A 19,567-nucleotide genomic window follows, 5' to 3' on the forward strand; every position below is an offset into this window, starting at 1 on the left:
GGTTTTTTGAAGTGGTCCAAACTTGTAGGCTGTGCTATTAGATGTCAAACTGCTTCTATACTTCTTGCCTACTGTCACGTCCTTAAAGTCTTCTCTTCACAGGTCTTCTTGGCCTCACTTAGGTTAAAAGCAGTACAGCATTGCTTATAAGCATTCTAAAGCTTACTTTAAATTCTACAGAACCTGTTAATATTACTGTATCTGGCTTGCTTTCTTCTTGTGTAATTAGCTCCACTTTCTATTGTTTTTTAAGTTAATTGTAGTTTTTGTGTTTTATGTCCCCTCAAGACTCAGCCTAGTGAGATTCACCCTACTGAACATGATGTTGCAGCAAGACACTCTGTGCTTTGGCTTCCAGTGTTCTTTAAGTGGTCTGTGAAGGCAAATGTAAAGTGATTATTCTCTCTGAGCCTGGAAACACTGTGAATTGGGGATGCACCTGAGATTCATGTTCATGTGGGGACATTTTTTAGCCAAAGGAGGTCCAAGGGCAGGAAGGTGACATGTAGTAGCCAGATTGGCTTGATGCATATGCTCAGAGAGCATATTCAAATCTGTGAAAGAAATAATCACATGCTTGACTTTCTGTTTTGTTGTAGATGGAGCTCCACTTCACCTACATAGTATAAAATGCATGAATCTATACAGGTCCCCTTGGAGACACTTTTGTCTATGTTAATCATTTAATCAACAGACTTACGGCAATGTGTGTTTCTTACCCTTAATTTGTCAGTACCATTTTGTTGATGTGTTATACAGGAATGGTGTTCCACAGCTTTGGAACACAAATTGAGTATTGTATAAATAACTTACTATGTTATTGAGTGGAAATGAATTGCCATGGACCACAGTGAATCTGTGAATAACCCTTAAATCCCGCACTGTAACAAGAGCCAGAAGTACCTCACAAGTTAAATATGTGTGCTATGCTTTCAGCGTCTTTTTAATAACAGTCATTTGACTATTTAGGCCACATGCTGCTGTAGGGAGAATACACTGGAATTCGAACTAATGTTATCCCTTGATTTATATCAGGTCTTAGTTCACATATGAAGGTATGTCAGTTTGTAATTTTAATTTTAATTTTTTTTTGTTTGTTTGTGTGTTTAGGTTTTTTTCTTAATTTAGAATTGTTGGATTTTGGGAAATTACTGTCAGGCTTGTAACAGTTCATCTTTCACTCTTCTGGTCAGGCTGTTGTCCATACTCTGGATTCTTGAGAAGAACTCTGTTCTCTCCACATAGAATCACAGAATGAACTAGGTTGGAAAAGACCTTTAAGATCATCTCGTCCAACCTATGACCTAACACCTCCTCATAAACTAAACCATAGCACTGAGTGACACGTCCAGTCTTTTTTTAAGCATGTCTGGGGATGGTGACTCCAACACCTCCCTGGGCAGACGATTCCAGCGCACAATCACTCTTTCAGCGAAGAATTTTTTTTCAACATCTAATTTAAACTTCCCTTGGCACACCTTAAGACTGTGTCCTCTCATTCTGTCAGTTGTTGCCTGGGAGAAGAGACCGACTCCCACCTGACTACAAGCACCTTTCATGTAGTTGTTGGGGTTAGGATGAGGGTTAGGGTTTGGGTTTGGGGTACATCTTGAGATGAAGAGTTAGAGGGCACTGAGATCCCATTTATATCCTGTATTTTGAAGCATTTTGATGAGCATTTCTTCTTGAAATTGGTTTCTTTCTTAGATAGTCATTCAATTGTCCAATTTCAGAATATTTCAGGATACAATAACTGTGTAGTTGCAGCCCTAATTTAGGTAATGGCTATAACAACACTTATTAAAACCTTGAATCTTGCCGAGAAAAGTTATAATCTCCTTAGGGTCGCTGCTCATTTTCTGTAGGCTTTCTGCAGAATTTAGTTAGTTATATTCATGTTGAAAATGGAAATGGACAATCTGACAATATAGCTGAGAAGTTGAGGGTTTTTCCCAAATCTTTGTAGATGAAGGCTTTTGTACTTTGAAGCTGTAATTTTTAAGATAGATACAGAAGAGAAATTGAATTCTGGGAAGATTTCTGCTTAGGCAGTTGCCTTCTCTTAAACACCAGCAGCCTTGAAATGAGGGCAGAGGTATGGACAAGGTAATGCATCACATACTGACTTTCTTTGGTGCATATGAAATGGTAATTTTAAGGTCTATGTGGATGTTGGGGGCAGGGAAATTTACATTATTTTCTGCTCTCTCCTGAGTCCATAAGTATCCACTGCTTTATAGTGTTTTTCTTTGGAAACCCTGTTCCGCAGAGAGAAAACCTACACCTCTGAAGCCTAGAAGGGAAAATTGAGGAAGATGCCCTCCAAAACACTGCTGTGTTTGATTAGCTGGTGATATAGTTAAGAGAAGTAAATTGAATAGTAGCAGTTTATGAATTTTAATGTGGTTTTTATTCACATACTGTTTTAGTGTATTTTTAGTTTTCCATATATAAAGTATGCAAAGGAGTGATTAATCGGAAAAGTCATTCTTAAATGTAAATCCACAGAATAAAACCAAATCACATTTCAGCAAATATGGCTAAGAGAAATATTGTTTATTCACAGAGCTTGGATGTGGATATGAGAAAATACGCTTTGGTTTGAAGTAGGTGTAAGACAGAAAAACATTCCGAGTATGTGTGTACCAGTTGACATACAATGCTCCACTTAATACCAGCATTCACTAAACTCTGATGCTCTTAGGGGGCACAAGCATATGCTATTCCTGGCTATCTCTGCTGAGCAGCTGCAGGCAACTCAAAAGGAATTTCAGTAATCCTTGTAACGAACCTATCTAAGCAGGGAATCTGCTGTTTTTTCTCTCCAGCAATAGGGTCCTGGAGACCAGGACCTGAGGAAGCTTACCTCAGGCTGTGGTGTCATGAGCTTTTTTGAGCCAATCTAACAACTCACTGGCACTGGGAGGAGAGAGACTTCCTTTTTTTTCTTGCTCCCAGCTGCACTGCTCTGGCACCATCCATGGCCTCTGTAACCAGTGGGAACCCAGCTCACTGATCTGAGGACATTCACCCTCAACACCAATAATAAAAAAAGTTCCCAAAGCAAAAGCCGTAATTTTTCTGTTCCATGTCTGGGTAGTAGCTGGGAGCAGGAAAAAGCTGAGCAAGCACACTGGTTTTGGTGCCTGAGATAAAGATGGCATTTAAAGGTAACTGGATTTAGGGATCTATGCCTGATCCAGAGAGACTGAAGAGGGATACTTTACTGCTTGCTTCTCAAGTATGAACAGTGGGCTGTGGAGTGATGAAAAGAAGGGTCTATATATCAGTCCCAGAAGCAGAGGGTGTCTGTAAGGGGTTGGAAGGGGAATCAGTCCTTGGAGCATATTGCCTGAGAGTTGCAGGGAAGAGAAAAGGGGATGTGTTCAGGAGAAGGCAAGCAGAACAGGAATGGGGCTGAAAGTATGAGCAGAGCTAACAAGGCTGGTGAAAGGAGAGACAGTGACTGATGAATCCCCACTTACCACCCAATATTGGACTCTAGAGACAAGTGGAGAGTCAGTGATGGGGTCCCAGCTGCTGGAGAGTTCCTGTGCCTGTGCATCCAGAGGTTGCAGTTCTTTATCCAGAGTAAGCCAAGTCTGCTGCAGTGTGTCAAAACACTTTTTTCACCTTACTGAGAGTAGTAGGGAAGCTGCTGCTTAGTGCTTACATATGTACCTTATCCTGGTGGTTCTTCCATCTGTCCGTACTTTCAAGATCTTTGGATTCCAGTTGTCATTTATGTGTTTTCCAGATGAATTCCTATTAATTTTTAGTCTCTAGGGTGTTGTCCTTTATTTTCACATTTCATACTTTCCTGCTTTGCAGCTGGTCATGTTTTGAGTTGGTTCCAACAATAATTTGCTCAGCAACCATAAAACTTTCTGTAACATTATTTTATTCTTTAAAGAAAAGAAAGCTAAATGATTCCTTGTAGGTGATCACTGAAGGGACTAAGTTTTGCAAGTGACTTGTGTCTATTTCATGTTCAAGCCTACTGTGAGTTGAACCCTACCATTAACTTCCATCTACCTTCTATGGGTATAACATAGCTCAGATTTACAGCCCTTTGCCTTCTATCTTCCCATTTCACTCCCGGTTCCTCTGCAGCAGCATATCTTCCAAAGGAACATGTTCCTTGTTTGAGGATTACTGCTGTAAACTGAAGTCCTGCAGGAGTCTCACAGGGAAGTGATGGTTTTGTATGATAAGGGAGTCACCTGAAACTGTGACTGTGATTCTGCTTTCTACACCTCATGTTTACTTGTGTAACATTAGTGCAAATGAGATCACAATGAGATTGTGAATTTAGTGCTGTGTTTGCATGTAAGTGCATTTAAAAATTCGGAGAAAAAACTTGAAATTTGGAATTGTCTCTAAGGCAAGCATTACTCTAAAATTACCTAGTTTAGGTAAATGAGCATATATATATATAAGCATCTGTCTTAAAAGATATACATCTTTTCTTCATATTGTACTAGAACATATCCATGAAGTCTAGAAGTGGAATAAAAATGTTAATTTTTCATTGTTTGTAAGCTTACATAATTAGTATACTCTCTTCCCCCATTTTATTTGAGGAATATATAAATGAGTTGAATGGAAAATTAAAAATATACAATAAGATCTCTGAAAAGTATTTGTGATGTAAATCTCTTATCTAGCTTTATTCTCTAATGTGCTTTAGCAGATCTTTTTCTGTGGAACAAAGGGTGACTAAGATACGGAATGAAATTTTGTAGAGGATCTATTTTGAAAGTAACATTTAATATCATTTTAATTTCCTTTATAGTCCCATATTTTTGTGTAACAGACTGGCCACGCATACACTGTAAGAAATGGTAAAGCTCACTCTTGTGGTATATTAAGAGAAGTGCAGAAGCAACAGCCCTTTATTCTTCAGTGATTTTTGTTTGCGTGTAAATATTAGAACTGACCCCCCCTTCCTGCTTTCTGTAGATGTAGCTGTGATATTTTCATTCTTCTTTTCTTGCTGAACACGGTTTCTTTTGCTCCAGTTTTCTTTCTGTGGTCTAAGGAACTTTTCAGAATCGATGCAGTGCACTATCAGGCTGCTGGACAGGTATTAATGCTTACAGCACCACTAACCAAAGCTGCTTTACTAAAACTCACTGGCTTTTCATCAATCATGAAGTTACGAATGCAGCCAATGAAGGAATTGCGTGTAGTCAGGCTTGATGTTAGCAGGGACTCTGGAAGAAGGAGATTAAAAAAATGAAATAAATAAAAATTTAGAGCTCATGATGGGCAAAATAATCAGTTTGATGGCAGAATCTTTTAAATTTGCTGCTAAGTGTAGCTCTTCTGAATCTTCTGTGGTTCTTTTAAAACACTTGGCCTATTGCCAGTGTCCTAGAGGCCATTAAAGTATGGTTAGTTACCTAGTTATGTAAAACTCCTGATACTACATTGTCAACAGAGACACAATTTTGCATTTTTTTGACAACTACATTTTCTTTTAAGTAACAGAGTAGGTAAGTCCCAGTGTCTGTTTTTGTAATTTAGCATCACATTATCATCTGTGTCTGATTTGTTAGTTTGCATCCAGTTTGCTGTATCTGCATGGCATTATTTAGAATTATATCTTGTTTGTTGTTGTGAAGTTCTGTGTAAGAGTTTCTTGTGCCAGGCTGATAATAGCATTGTAGAGCCAATTTATGGCATTGCTTTAGTATTCTATAATTAATGTAGAAATAGAAGGCTCTATTATGAAGCAGAACAGCGTTTGCAATTACCTCTTTATATTACCTCTCTGGGAAGAGTTCTGTCCTAATAAAATTTGAGTTTGGATTTAAAGAGTGAACAGGCATCTGCACATAGATTTTATTATTCCCTTTAAGCTCATTTTACCTCCTGGTAGCGTGGGATGGATGTGAACACCATGCACTCAAGCCACTAATCCAAGATAAGCATTATAATGAATTTTGTAGTTAGAGCTGTTAATGATTGACATTCAAGGCTCAGAGAAATAATGCTTCATGTTTTCAATGAGAAATGTACTGGAGTTGACTTAAAAATTCTATCACATAGTGTTGATTACAGTTTGTTTATGAACCCCAACAGAGTAGCTCTGTCTGTTGAGTAAGGGAAGGAAATGTAGTAATCTTGGCCCATGCTACACAGATGGTCTGTGAGTCACAAACACACAGGAGCAGAAATCGGTCTGGTAGAAACCCCTAGTCAGAAAAAGAATCTCCATGTTTTGTTTTGTGTTCAAAGATGCCATTGCTTGAAGGAGAGGAAAGAAGCCTACCAGCAACTAAACCTTGGGATTCCAGTTACAGTGACAGCGAGTTTCCAATCTCATAAATAAATAAATCACTTCCTAAAAAACCAGTAAGCCCACATGGGAAGGTAAGATAGAAAAAAAAGAATTCAGTTCACTGAATTCTCTACTGAATCCATATCTTACCCTCCAGCAGCTGTGAATGTTTTAATTTCAGTGAAACAGCACATTTTTTTCTTGGAGAACTTGAGGCAGAACATTTCTGATCAGCTCTTGAGCCTTTGAATTTTACCAGGTTGTTCACATGTTTTGTTCTTTTTTAAAATGAAAGGTGAGTCTTTATGCTTTCTCTGGAAACAGGGTTGAAATCTGAGAACAATGTACCACAAAGATACCAAAAACGTACCTGGTACACCTCCAATAAACACTGGCTCCCTGTGGTCAATTGCCTTTGGATTTAGCGGCCCTACCACATGGTTGACTTCAGAGTCTACATCCAGCTGCACCACATTTGCATCTCTAATAACTGAAAGGAGAAGGAGCAGGGGTCAGCAAGAAGTAGCACATGAATTTTCTATGACAGACAGGAGTTACCTGTTTGGTGTGAGTAGTTGATTTAGTATTTGCTAGATCGGGTGTGAGCCATCAGTGACAATGTGAGGGTGGATTCTGTCATGGAGCACGGCCAATGGAATATACACTGGGAGCAAGGGTGCTTTTGAGTGGGGCTCTTGATCAGTGGTAGCAGTGTTCAGGCTCCAGGTTATGAGCATACAATGGCAGGTGGCTTAGAAAAACTGTTTGCCGAATCACTCCCAGTTGGGGATGTATTAGAATGCAGTGAGGCATCTCCCTTGCTTGTGTGCCTGGATTTCCTTCAGAACAGAACCTGAATGCTTGTGGAAAGGGCGCAGACTTTAATCTCTTCTGCAGTGATAGTGGAAGACATCTGCATCTAGACAGGAATATAAGGGGATTCAAAGTAGCCAGGGTTTGGAAGCACTTTTTGACTTTTAAAACCAGGAAAGAAGGATGACTGTCTGGCACACAGGGAAAATCCTGACTGTAGACATCTCTATGTTGTGAGCAAAAGGTTCCCCACATCCGTCTTGTTATTTTACTTTTAAGGGCAGCATATACTTGTGCCTACTGTATTCTGTCAACTTATTTAACCTCTAATTGGGAAAGGAAGAATATGATCTGGTGTATAAGTTAGGAAAGGTAGCCAGCATTTCAGCTAGGCTGCTTTCTGTTCTTTGAGTAAGGAGCTTCCATCTTTGTTTGTTCTTCCTATCTTTGTAGGAACTTGTGCTTGTCCTTGCAGGAAGCTCTATGGCTCTGTGTCTGAGGGATGAGTAAGCCTGTGTCTTTCACACAAACTTGGGTCTTAACAGGTGAAAAAGAAGAACTGAAAATACTTCTGCATTGCCAATGCTCTAGCCCATGGAGATGGATATCTGGGGAGGGGCAGATGGGCTCTTCTACCTTAATTAGGAGGTGATCACTTTTTACTGACCTGCAATTCGATGCCACCTGCCATCGCAGAGACTCTGTTTCAGTGTCACTGAAGTTGAAAAATCCCGGATTCCATTATTCAGTTTCACAGTAACCTGAGGGAAAATAACGTAATCATCACTTTAAACCCCCTCTTTTTCTCTTTTTACCTTCTGTTTAATAATGTTGTATTCCCCACTCAAAACCTGTCAAGTATCCAAGAGAAAGGAAAACATGATTTCATTAAATTCTTCAAAATAAAGTACCTTTTAAATCCAAATTTATTTTGTTTGGGTTTTTTTCAGTTGTTCAGATTCAGTAACTCTGAGACATTCCTAATTATCTCAAGGAAGAGTTCAAAAAAAGATTTAAAAATAAGGGCTAATTTCACTCATTTACTAGTACCTCTACTCTATAATTTCCTGGGTGGTAAATTAGTGTTTAGAGGCATCAGATGATGTTTTGGAAACTTGCTAGCCACTTAATAAAGGAAAACAGTCATGAAAAACCCAAGTATAAACAAGCAGAAAAGATGTGAGAAAGGAATAGACAGCAAATTTAAGAATGACTTTTAAGTTACTTGTTCAAGCTTACCAATAAATCTGTGGGAGAGCTAGAAAGTGAACTTAATTCTGAATTTTGCACCTCTGCTTCAGTTAATAGATTAATATCTCTCTGCGTGGAAATGTTCCAGCAGCAGCAAAACAGTGTTGTGCCCCTATTGTGGAGTATGGGATTCCTGGTGATGATTGCCAGAGAACTCCACACTCTGAGTCCAAACAATCAGGCCTTTCAAATGTCGAAGTTGTCCCTGATTATGCTGACTCCAAGTGGACTGAAAATCACAGAATCGTAGAATGGTTTGGATTGGAAAAAGATCATCTCGTTCCAATCCCCCTGCTGTGGACAGGAACACCTTTCATCAGATCAGGTTGCTCAGAGCCACATCCAACCTGGTCTTCCAACATTTAATGGGATGGGTCAGGCACAACTTTTCTGGGCAACCTGTTCCAGTGCCTCACCACCCTCACAGAAAAGAATTTCCTCCTCATATCTAATCTAAATCTACTCTCTTTCAGTTTGAAGCCATTCCCCCCTGTCCTGTCACTACGTAATTGTAAAGAGCATCTTGCAAGGAAACAACTTATATTTAATTCTGGAGGGTCTCTGTTTTGATACAGTTATAACCAAGAGATATTAAATATTTTTTTTCCAGAAGGGCACCAACAACACAATTAAAATGATCCTCATGTTCTCTTTTATCCACCCTTGGACAAAATGTATAGATTAAAGCAAATAAAGAATCACAGGAGAAAGTGACTCCTTAATAAATCCTCCAGTCAAGCTGTACTGATAGAGATGTGTACATTTAAAAAATTAATTAAAGTTGCTGATCTAATTTGTCCAGCAAAACAGTTTTCACGAAACAGGTCTTTTGTAATGCATTCAAAGAGAGCAGATAGTTAATGGTAAAGAAACACAGTTCCTTACTAAGAAGGTACTGGACTGCTGCAGTGACAAACAGGGAAGAGCTGCTTTTCCAGGGTGAATTTTGTTTATGAATTGCGTATGCATTATACAGAAAGTGAGGTGTGAAGCAGTAAGTGAAGCAGCACCTTTTGTTAGACCAACTGATACAGTTGGGAAAACAAGACAAATTCTTGGACATGCAGACCTTTGGTTAGAACTTTACATAAGAAGTACTACACTGGACCGGTTCTATACAGACTCAGCTTTTAAGTGTGGCATGATACACATCAGCACAATGTACTTAAGAATTTCTCTGTTAGTTCACCAAGGACTAGATACAGGGGTAAGAATTGGCTTCGTCTTACCTAATCAGCTGTCAAAAGTTAGGCGTCTAACTGAAGCACTGGTTCTCTCTACAGCCAATATAGAAAAATACATTCTCTGAATAATGACTCATTTAGTCACCTAATTAGACACCTGCTTTAGGATAGGATGAATCATGATGTTAAACTGTCTACGCAGTTGCTCTGCTGTAGGTTCCTGCTCTTGCAGGAGATGTGAGAGTATTTCCTCAGGTGTTGCATTTCTAACTGCAGTACAGCCAGCCTCACTTAAATACCCTTTCACTTTGAATGGCAGGTCATCATTGCAGTGATTGAAGAATATCCACACTGCTTAGTCTCTTGACTGTGCCCTGAGTTTCTCCTCTGCAAGAAAGACCAAAAAGCTGCCAAGATTTCCCATGCTCTAAATCTTTGCTTGTGTTGTCCACTTAAGACTGAAATTTATTACTGTATGTATGCAATGAGTAGCATAAAGAGATCCAGATTTTATCAATGAACACAATTAAAAAAAAAAAAAAAGCAATAGCAACAACTATATGGTGAGTTAATTTCAAACCTCTCTCCTTCATTTGTGCTCCAGAGCCTGTAGAAATCAGGCCAGCAGACAATCACAACTTTTTCTTTCCCTCACTCTTTTCATCACACACATATCTGATAAAGAAAGAAGAGACTGAGTGTAACTCAGACTTATCTTTTAAGAAAAGAGAAATAAAAATTTATTGACAGTTACCTTGTAACTGTGATACATTTTTAATGTGTGGGTGAAACAGCAGTGCCAAACGAAGTATTTATAGCTTGTATCAGTAAAGTGATCTGATCTTGTCTCAGGTGTTATCTTCAGTATTTTAAAATAAATATTTGGTTTGCCTAATCTAAGCAGTTATTATGTTTAGGAGAGAAATAAGAATCAGTTAATGGCAAATTAGTAAGACAAAATCTGCATGTAGCCAAGCCTATGTAGGTGGAAGAGAAACCAGTCAAGGCAGTGGAGCAGATGTGACCCATTATACCTGTCCATTTCTCATGTGCATGTTCAAGTACTCTCCATTCACGCTGTGACCATGCAGTAGGATTCCTGAGCTGCTTCGGGGACGTATTTCAAAAACAACTTCAAATTTCAGGCCTAAACTGAAGGATTCATCTGTGAGGTAAAAAGAATAACATTCTTTTTGTACTGAGTTAATGATGAAATTGGACATTTATTCAAAGTCAAAATAGAACATCAAGCCCCGGGTGGATTTTATTTGTTCTTAAAACTATTGAAATGTGAGATACCATGGTGTGCTGTCAATGACCCATTTTAACTTTTGTTTTGATTGCGTTTGCTTGGAGTACTAATAAAGGTTTATTTACTTTTCTCATTATTTAAAAAATGTATTTTGTTTAAAAATATTTCTTAGCAATGAAATGGACAGCACAAAGTCAATGATCTGTATTTTTTGGCAGTTTCTTATTGTGCAATTTCCTAGGCACTCAGCAGTCATTATTGAGTGAGTGGGAGTTCACTTGAGCTTTGATGATTCAGTAAGAGAAACTCCCTTTTTCAATCTGGTGACAGGCCAGGGAGCAAATTAGAAACACTTGTCTGATTTTTCTTGGTGCTGCCAGTGAATAGGGTTGTGCAGTTTCCTTTCTTGTTCAGATCAGAGCCTATGTAACCAAAACACCCTCATAAAACTCTTCTTGGGACACAGCAGGCCTAAATGACAGAAAAGATGTGTTCTGTCATGCTGTTCTGTATCAAGACATGCAGAAAGCCTTTCTGCAGGATTTTTTAATTGCATGTTGTTCTATTAATTAAAAAAATAAGGGATGACCCTCTGATGGTGTACTTGGTCTTGGCCATATTGACTTCTAAAATAATTTTAGCATATTATGGTCTGTTCCTTTGGTAAATTATTCTTACTATTTGAAATACATACATACAGATGTGTTTATGTAACAACTTGTTAAGTTTCATGGTGACATTGTGACCTGTCAATATCATCTGCTTACTACAAGAGTGATCTGTTTCTGATAATCCTTACAGTTCATAGCCTCAGAAATTACTACACCCTTTAGTGAAAAATGCCATTCAAAGCACAGGGAATATTTCAGTCCTATTTTGGGATACATTTGTTTAAGAGTATATTACCAAGGACGACATATCCTCCTTCTGATGAAAAGTATGTTCCTGCTTCTGATGGGCCTTCAAAGCAAGGTGTTACACTAAAAGTCTGTGAAGCTGAAGTAAGTGGTCTTCCATTGAGCTGTAAGTTGCTGAGACAACCACTAAAGCTGTAGACAGAGTTAATCTGGGGGGAGAAAAAACCCTTGATTAGTAAATAAATTCCTTGTGGAAGAAAGTAAATTCTTCTGTCTTTATTTTTACTTGTTTATAAGCTGTAAGGCTGTGATTGGCTGGCATGTAAGTTTTGAACTAAAAAACAATTTCCAGAGAAGGGAAACAGGAAAAATGATTCTCATAGCCTCTCATGTTTTTTTTTATGACTTCAAGGTAATTCCAGCTTGTGTTGTTTCTCAAACAGTTCTTACTGAACTGTGGGAAACAAAGCACAACTAGGGCAAGGCAGTGCTATACATATACCTCATAGCCTCAAGGCAAGACAGTGGTCTACTTTTTCAGAGTAGTTTATCTATCTTGTTAGGCACATAACACTAACGATTACCTTGAAAGAGACTGTTATGTTCATTTTTGGTTTAACACTCCTTTCCATGTATTTCAGTACCAAGCTGTAGAACAGAATCCTGACCTCTAGGTGCTTGAAACAGAGGTACTAAGACAATGTTAAAATCTCTCCAAAACTCATTCTGTATCTCAGACTACAGGGTGATCTCGCCTAACATTACTTGTCTCATCTAATTTTGCATATCACTAGGATTTCTCTGTTCCTCATAGACCATTGGTTTCACAGCTGCTGCTGCAAGGCTATGGAAGCCTAACCCAGCTACCACCACCCCAGCCCTGTGGGAGCTTTGCTCTATACATGAACTGAGCTGTCTGCTCCTCAGCAGGATGAGGATCAAGATCTTAATAAGCTTTTGTCTGATCTCATCCCTACAGTCATCTTTTGTATTAACTTTACATAGAGGTATGGGGTCTGTACATAGAGGTCTGCTTTACCTGGATGTTTTTCACAGCTTTTCCGGGAGCTACACCTCCAATATAGAGTGGTTCAGTGACTTGCCAAGTATTCCCATTCCCATCAAAAGGTTCTTCTAGTACTCGCAGACCATCAATTATCAAGCGACCAATATTTTTGCCTCTAATAAATATCACCTAGGAAGGGAAGAAAAAAATGTGGAAGATTACTTTCATCTGTTAAGGGATCACTGCTGTGCAGTGGAAGAAGATGAGATATTTGAGAAGAAAAGTGTGTGAGTGATACTCTACAAGCCTGTTTTGTTAACTGCTAGTGTTCTTTGCTGGACAACACTCTTTTTTTCATATTCATGTGAAAGCTGGATAGTAAAACTGCTGCTTTTCTTGCATTTTAGTGTGTAAGACAGAGGTAATCAAGGTGTCATAAGGTCTGCTGAGATCTACCCATCTTATATCTGCATACATGATTCATTGCTACCTATCAGTGTTAGCATTTTTACAGGCTTCATTAGTTTTATGGTGTGGATTCAGCCAACCTGCTTTAAACACTTACATGCCCAAGTCAGTAGTTTAGTAACTGTAGGCTTCCTCTGTAGTTAATGAGGAGAGATACTTACAGAGGGAAATTCACCTTGACTCCTAAAATTGTCTTTTTATTTTCATAGACTACTGAGGTAGCCTAAGACAGCTGTACTCCTTTCTTAGGCACTTCAAAGACATTAGCTGAACAAAATTATTCTAGTCCTTCCTTTCCTAGCTCTCTTAACTCTTAACTGCCTTACTGTTCTGCTTGTTTCCTTCATTTCTGTTCAGCTGTTAGTGTTGGGAAGTACTGAATTTTTATAACTGACTCACTTTCCCGTCCCTAGTTAATGACTTGATAAAATGCTGCATGGAAGATTTAAAAATATTGATGGAAGTTTCTCAACATATAGGTATGTTTATGAATACATGAATGAAAACTCCCTGAGCTGTCACATGAGCGGTGTCTTTACTGCAGCCTTGGTAGCATGTGCCATCATAATGATTGCTTTCTTTTACTTACGTTGTGCCACAGACCATCATTGTATTTCTCTTGGCTCTTAATCCTTATCTTCTGATGACCAGCATTAAACATAAAAATGAGTCGGCCATGAGCAACGAAAAGGGCCATGAAGTTGGTCTCTTTTTGATCCGAAACGTAGAAAATCATTCCATGAGATGAGTGAGTTTTCAGACTGATAGAGAAGTGAGCTCTGGCACATAAAAACACAATATTAACATTAAAGCAGATATATTTGATTTAACTCAAACATCAGTCGGAGGAAGACTGAGATTTTCCTTTCATCCAAAGAAATATTAATCTTCTTTATGGAAGTGGTGTTTCTGAGAAATATTCTATGATGGTTTTTTGAGCAGAAGTCAAAGCTGGAGAAGAAGCTGCCTGGCAAGGAACTTGTTTTCAAAAATTAAAATCTCTGGAGTGATCAATGCAGACCACCAAAATCTGACACTATATACACTACATTTCCTTTCATGTTAAACAGCAATGTTGGGGGAATTTTTAAGTGTGATGGCATGGAGGTCTGGTGTTTATGTTATTCCAGACTTGGTCTAGGCTTCCCCTTCCCTGTAGTTCCTTGTGAAGTCCAAGACAACATGGGAAGTTATACCATTGTTGGTTCGACGTTGCCACAGTGAAAATTTCTTGAGTGATTGCTATTATTACTTATGGTCTAAAACATGGCAAAGCTGTATTGGTGTAGGACGGTGCCAGAACTGATTCCTCCTTCCTCTGATGTCAGGTGACTAGCCTAGTTTCCATTCTTCATATTGTCTCAAGGATCTGTACATTCCCAATTGCATCTGTGTGTACATTCCACAGACACTCAGTCCCTTGCCAATATCAGTTGTTTTAAAACACCACAACTCACTGCTTTTTTAAAATGAACACTGCAATAACAAAGCTTTAGTAACAGTTGGAAAATAAATACGTGTTGTAGGAATGAAGGTGGGATGAAGATATTAGAGTTTGGGTTTTCTTCATATGGGTACTGTCAGGACTGCCCTAAGTAAAACACTATTCAATTAAAATGAACATAATTATTTTTTAATTTAAATCAGGAAAGAACACTCTTTTCTGAGTTAGTGGTCTGGTATGCTTCCAGGAAGTGCTGTCTTGTTGAATTTATAGTCTTTAATGGAAAGTATTAAACTAAAATTCTTGTTGGATTTTGAATATTGCATGACATATTCTGTGGGAGTCTGAAAACTAAATGTTGACAGTATCTGGACTCATTATTACTTACATTTCCATTATGGCTTGAATTGGACAAGGTTTTCATAGCTTTATGTCCTACTGCACTGTGAAGATTCCCAACCAATACACTACTGACAAGATCCACTCATCATGTTACTGCTTCCCTTCTGCTCTAATGCCTTTGCTTCTTGGGTAAGGAGACTGATTATTGTGCACTGCCTGTGTAGAACCAACATCCTCAAAAGCTTCATATAAATAGGCAAGAACACACATTTTGTTAATATGCAATGCAGATGAAGACTCCACAAGATGGATGTAACTGGAAACACATTCTGTGTATTGCTCTTACTCAACTGAAGCACCTTTTAATATAACCCAACAACGTGTTCTCCACAGAGTGTAGCCTAAGATATAAAGGAAAAAGCCAGGGTAACAGCAGAAATGTGTCCCTTTAAAAAAAATTTGAAATACTTCTTTCTCCTCCCCAGCATATTTCATTTTTATCTCTAAAGTCACTTTACCTTTGACTGAAATCCTTTGGTACGTGATCAAATTCTTGCCGGCTGTTTGCTGTTCCTCCAAATTGGTAGGCATGTTCAGTTGCTTTGGGATTCATGGGCAAGTGGCACTGAGGGTCTCTTTGCAAATTCACTTGATACAGTTTTTTGAGGCTAGATGAAGGCTGTGAAATCTTGTCTTTATCTCTTCCCACCTTCATAGAAAAAGAGCTATTAACCAGAATTTTTAGCTAATATTGGACATAATAAAATAACAGTATCATTTATATATGAACTACTAATATATTATCTCCCTACATAAATACCAGGATTGTTCCCAAGTCAAATTTTCCTTGAATAGATCTACTATAAATGCTGATTTAGGATGGAACAAGGGATTAACAAAATACTTGTGTAGCTAACATAATTACGATTCTTTTTTTTTTTTTTTGCAGTTTTCCTAATTAAATATTTTTCTTTCTGCTTTTGGCGATATCAGCTATACTATAGGCATAAGAGGATATGCTCGGACTAGAAATTCTGCATGCTGGAGGAAGGTTTTTCCCCCATTTATATTAATGTGTGCTAATTGTACCCAGTAGGGGGCCACACAGAAGTAGCTGAGATCAGAAGCAAGCTTATTGCCTTTAGAAGACAGAAGAAATCAAAAAGGCTTGTTTCTGAAGTACTTTTTTTTAAGAAGTCAGGTATTTTATTTTAGTGTTCTAGCCAAGGAGAATGATGCAACTGTAGGCCAGGTAGATTGTGTCAGGGCAATCATTTGCAGTGATGGAATATGTAAAGGAACAGGATCCTTTCCTTCGTATATGTGACATTGTCTTTATGCATTTTAGATCCATAATTTGGAGAATTTTGGAAAACTCCAGAGTGGTACTGGAGCAATTTTTATCAGACCTTTTTATTACGGTTTCCTTTGGCTTTTGATGAGTTTTTTCCTTTCTTATGGAGAAGAGCAACTGGAGGAGATTCAACAGGGCATCCATACAAAGATGCCTGAACTTTCTCAGAGTACTTCTGGAAATCTTCCACTTCAACCTCTTGATCCAACCTGTGTTTCAAAGAGGAGATGACAAGAACAGTTTTTTTTTCCAAGTGTTGGAATTATCTTAATAAAAATTTCAGAATTGTACATTTATGGATAAAATTGTATTTGAATGCACTATTTTTCATTCTTGGATTGGGGATAAAAGTACAGATTGATCAGTCAATGTGTGGGTAATGAGGACAGCCTATACTACCTCTGCTGTTGTATAAATGCTGGCATAAACAGAGAGTGTCAACCTGCAGCATCAAATTCACCTTTAAAATCTATATAAGAACATTTCATAGAGCAATTAAGATCAACACATTCTGACCATTTTCTCATGCCCAAACTCCTAACTTCCCCGGCTTCTGTGAGATGCCTTAAAACCATTTTGTTTCAAAGGCTGATCTGAAAGCTACGTAATATAAATGTAAATTACAGCTATGCAAATTATTCATTGCACCAGCAGCATTAGCAGGTGCAGTACTGAAAGCTTATTTCATCAAGTTATTCCCACCTTAACAATATCTTAACCTAGCAGATCTGTGCCAACAGATTCAATGGCAAGTAAGGTAAGAATCTTATTCACGAATGCTGTCTAGCCTCACAAAATGAGACAGGAATTTTTATTGTGACAATAAATCACTTCTCATGAGCTACTATTCAAGTTGTCAGGCAGGGGCAGTGACTGCCTGTTAATGTGTTTGGGAGGATGTTACTCACCTAGTGAAGTAGGCGTTGCTTATGCAGCCAGTGAAGTTGGCTTGCTGTGTTCTGAGGGGAGAGCCACCAAAATAAAACTTCTTGATGCTGTCTGGGCTTTTCCCTGCTCTGTCCTTTGCTGGGTTCTTCTTGCTCTGTTTCTTGTCATCAACAGTCAGCTCATACCTGCAAAGGAAAAGCATCCATTTTGCAGGCTTGCTTTGGAAACATCAGTGCCAGTGATCACACCGGCAGCACATTACACACACCCAAGATGCTCCACTCAGAGCATGCATCACTGAATGGTAGTGCTCAAAGGCATGAGAGGACCTTTTTGCTTTCAGCTATGCAATAAGTAGCAGTACAATAAACAATTGGCAAAGTTGTGTACTTTGGCCCATGGATTTAATATTACCTGCAGTTAATTGTGAAGTCCAAAATTGTACAGTGAAGAAAGATAAACTAAGGGATTGCTGATGAAGGGATGGAGCCACCATATGGGTAAAATAAGATCCAAGCACATGCTAATCTTTCTTGTTTTGCCCCTATCCCTTTTTCCTTCTCTTTCATCACAGTGCATTGGTGTTTGAGCTTATACAATGCTTTTTTACCTAATCTGATTTTGCAACCCATTAATTGTTGCAGAAGTCATGAATGATTCTCTGGCTTTAATAAGAAACTGAATATACTAAAGCATCAGACACTGATTTTGTTTGGCAAACTCAGGGAAACATGACAATCCCCGAGGTTATTCCAAGGCACCTTTTCACACCTTCAGCTTTTCAAACTGTGATTCTTGGATGTCAGAAGTCATAGGTACAAACCTTCATTTCCACTAGAAAAGTAAGAATGATCTGCTTGTATCTCATAGGCAAGATTCTTAAAGAAAGTTGCTTTGATTACATGACCTTCTAAAAAATATTTAAACATATAAACAATAGTTAAACATACCAATAAACCAAAGCTTTCAAGTTTTTCAAGGAGCACAGAGAGAGACTTATTCCCTACTGCTGTATTTAGTCTTACATTTGTGGCTGCCAGTGCTAAAAATATTTTTAACATGTTCCACTGTGTATATTCCAAATGAATGCTTTATGTGAAGATGCCTCAATTACTTTAGGGTCAACTGGGAATTGTTTTAACAAATTAGAAGAATCAATCCTGTTAAAAAATGAACTAATGCTAGCCTAAAATGTTATTAAACTGCATTCTTACCTGAGGACAAAGAAGGACTAAGCTTTCAGAAAAACTATTATTTTCGTTTTGTTAACAGTTCCCATCATCTTGTGCTCAGGCCAAGCTGGCCAGTTTTCAATCACACTTAAAAATCAGTCATTTAAAAAATGCCCCACTCAAGTGTCATTTTGAAAGTGAGTGTTAAATGATAATGTGCTTTACAAGAAATATTTCTATTCTAAAGGTAGGGAATAAAAGATGCTGGAGAGCTTTACCTTTCTGGGGTGACAGAAGTAATGATGAAATGGGTTTTTCCATCATTGTAATTTCGGTCTGGTGACTGAATTTTGGTTCCACTTGCATTTAAAACCACAGCACCTCTCTCCATAGAGATGGATAATACATCTGACTGAAATACAGAAAAAAGCATCTTCATAAGCAAGTATTACACAGAAAATTTAACAGTTCTGTGCATCTTCCCGTTGTATTTATTTCCCTTCTGGCTGTTTTCCACGTTTGTGCTTAACTTGCAAAAAGATATACTCCGAGAAGCAAAACGAGAGATGGTATCATTAGAATTTATATTCTTGCCACTTTTTAAGCCTGAATTCTGGGAATTCTGCTGCTGATTGTGTCTCATGTATCTGTCACATGGGCTCCTTCCATGTAGCACAAATGTACGATGTTTGCATTTCATTTGTATTTCTGGTGCCCCGGTAGTGTATTGAGCAGCTGTTAAGACCAAGACGTTTTTTTCTTTTTCTAATTCCCTCTGACCAGACCCTTTCAATCACTCAAAATTATCTCCGAGATAAGATGTGCTATCTGGGTCAGGAATATGGGATCACTGTGCCACTAGCAGGAATACTCTCAGTTCCATTAGAGCAAGCACTGCCACTGTGCAAGGTAGAATCATTCTGTCTCATTCTGCCAAGTGCTAAACAGCTCAACTTCCGTTTGTTAAGTAGGGCACTTGGCACCTCATAGGATTAGAGCTTTTGAGTTAAAACCTGAAGTGGTGTGTGTGTGAGGCCTCATTTATGCAAACGATGTGGGGAACTGACACGGTTACTGATTTCAATTTAAGGTAATACTCCAGGCTGCAACACGTGAGAGTTTAGAAGTGGTTATCGGTGTCACACAGCCTTCTCTGCTGCACTGCTGATGATACTCTGCAAGCATAGCAGAACAGACATTTGGGGGTGGTTGCAAATGTTCTGTCATCTGAGCTCATGCTTGCTGCAGAT

At 38.4% G+C, this 19,567-nt stretch overlaps 1 protein-coding gene across 2 annotated transcripts in view; it reads right to left on the reverse strand.

The window, feature by feature from the left end:
• Window positions 1–2,381: 2,381 nt before the first annotated feature.
• Window positions 2,382–19,567, reverse strand: part of LAMA4 (laminin subunit alpha 4) — a 100,753-nt gene continuing 83,567 nt past the window's right edge. For both annotated transcript variants that reach the window (XM_032101511.1, XM_032101510.1), the window contains exons 28-38: window positions 18,596–18,729; window positions 17,166–17,330; window positions 16,313–16,466; window positions 15,422–15,612; window positions 13,707–13,896; window positions 12,683–12,838; window positions 11,693–11,852; window positions 10,569–10,699; window positions 7,767–7,860; window positions 6,657–6,776; window positions 2,382–5,216 (exon numbers count right to left, since the gene is read on the reverse strand). In XM_032101511.1, coding sequence (XP_031957402.1) covers window positions 5,071–5,216; window positions 6,657–6,776; window positions 7,767–7,860; window positions 10,569–10,699; window positions 11,693–11,852; window positions 12,683–12,838; window positions 13,707–13,896; window positions 15,422–15,612; window positions 16,313–16,466; window positions 17,166–17,330; window positions 18,596–18,729 — 1,641 coding nt within the window. In that variant the 3' untranslated portion in view covers window positions 2,382–5,070. The remainder of the gene's footprint in view (window positions 5,217–6,656; window positions 6,777–7,766; window positions 7,861–10,568; window positions 10,700–11,692; window positions 11,853–12,682; window positions 12,839–13,706; window positions 13,897–15,421; window positions 15,613–16,312; window positions 16,467–17,165; window positions 17,331–18,595; window positions 18,730–19,567) is intronic.

The sequence above is a fragment of the Corvus moneduloides genome, chromosome 3 (genome assembly GCF_009650955.1).
Source record: "Corvus moneduloides isolate bCorMon1 chromosome 3, bCorMon1.pri, whole genome shotgun sequence".
Classification (NCBI taxonomy): domain Eukaryota; kingdom Metazoa; phylum Chordata; class Aves; order Passeriformes; family Corvidae; genus Corvus; species Corvus moneduloides.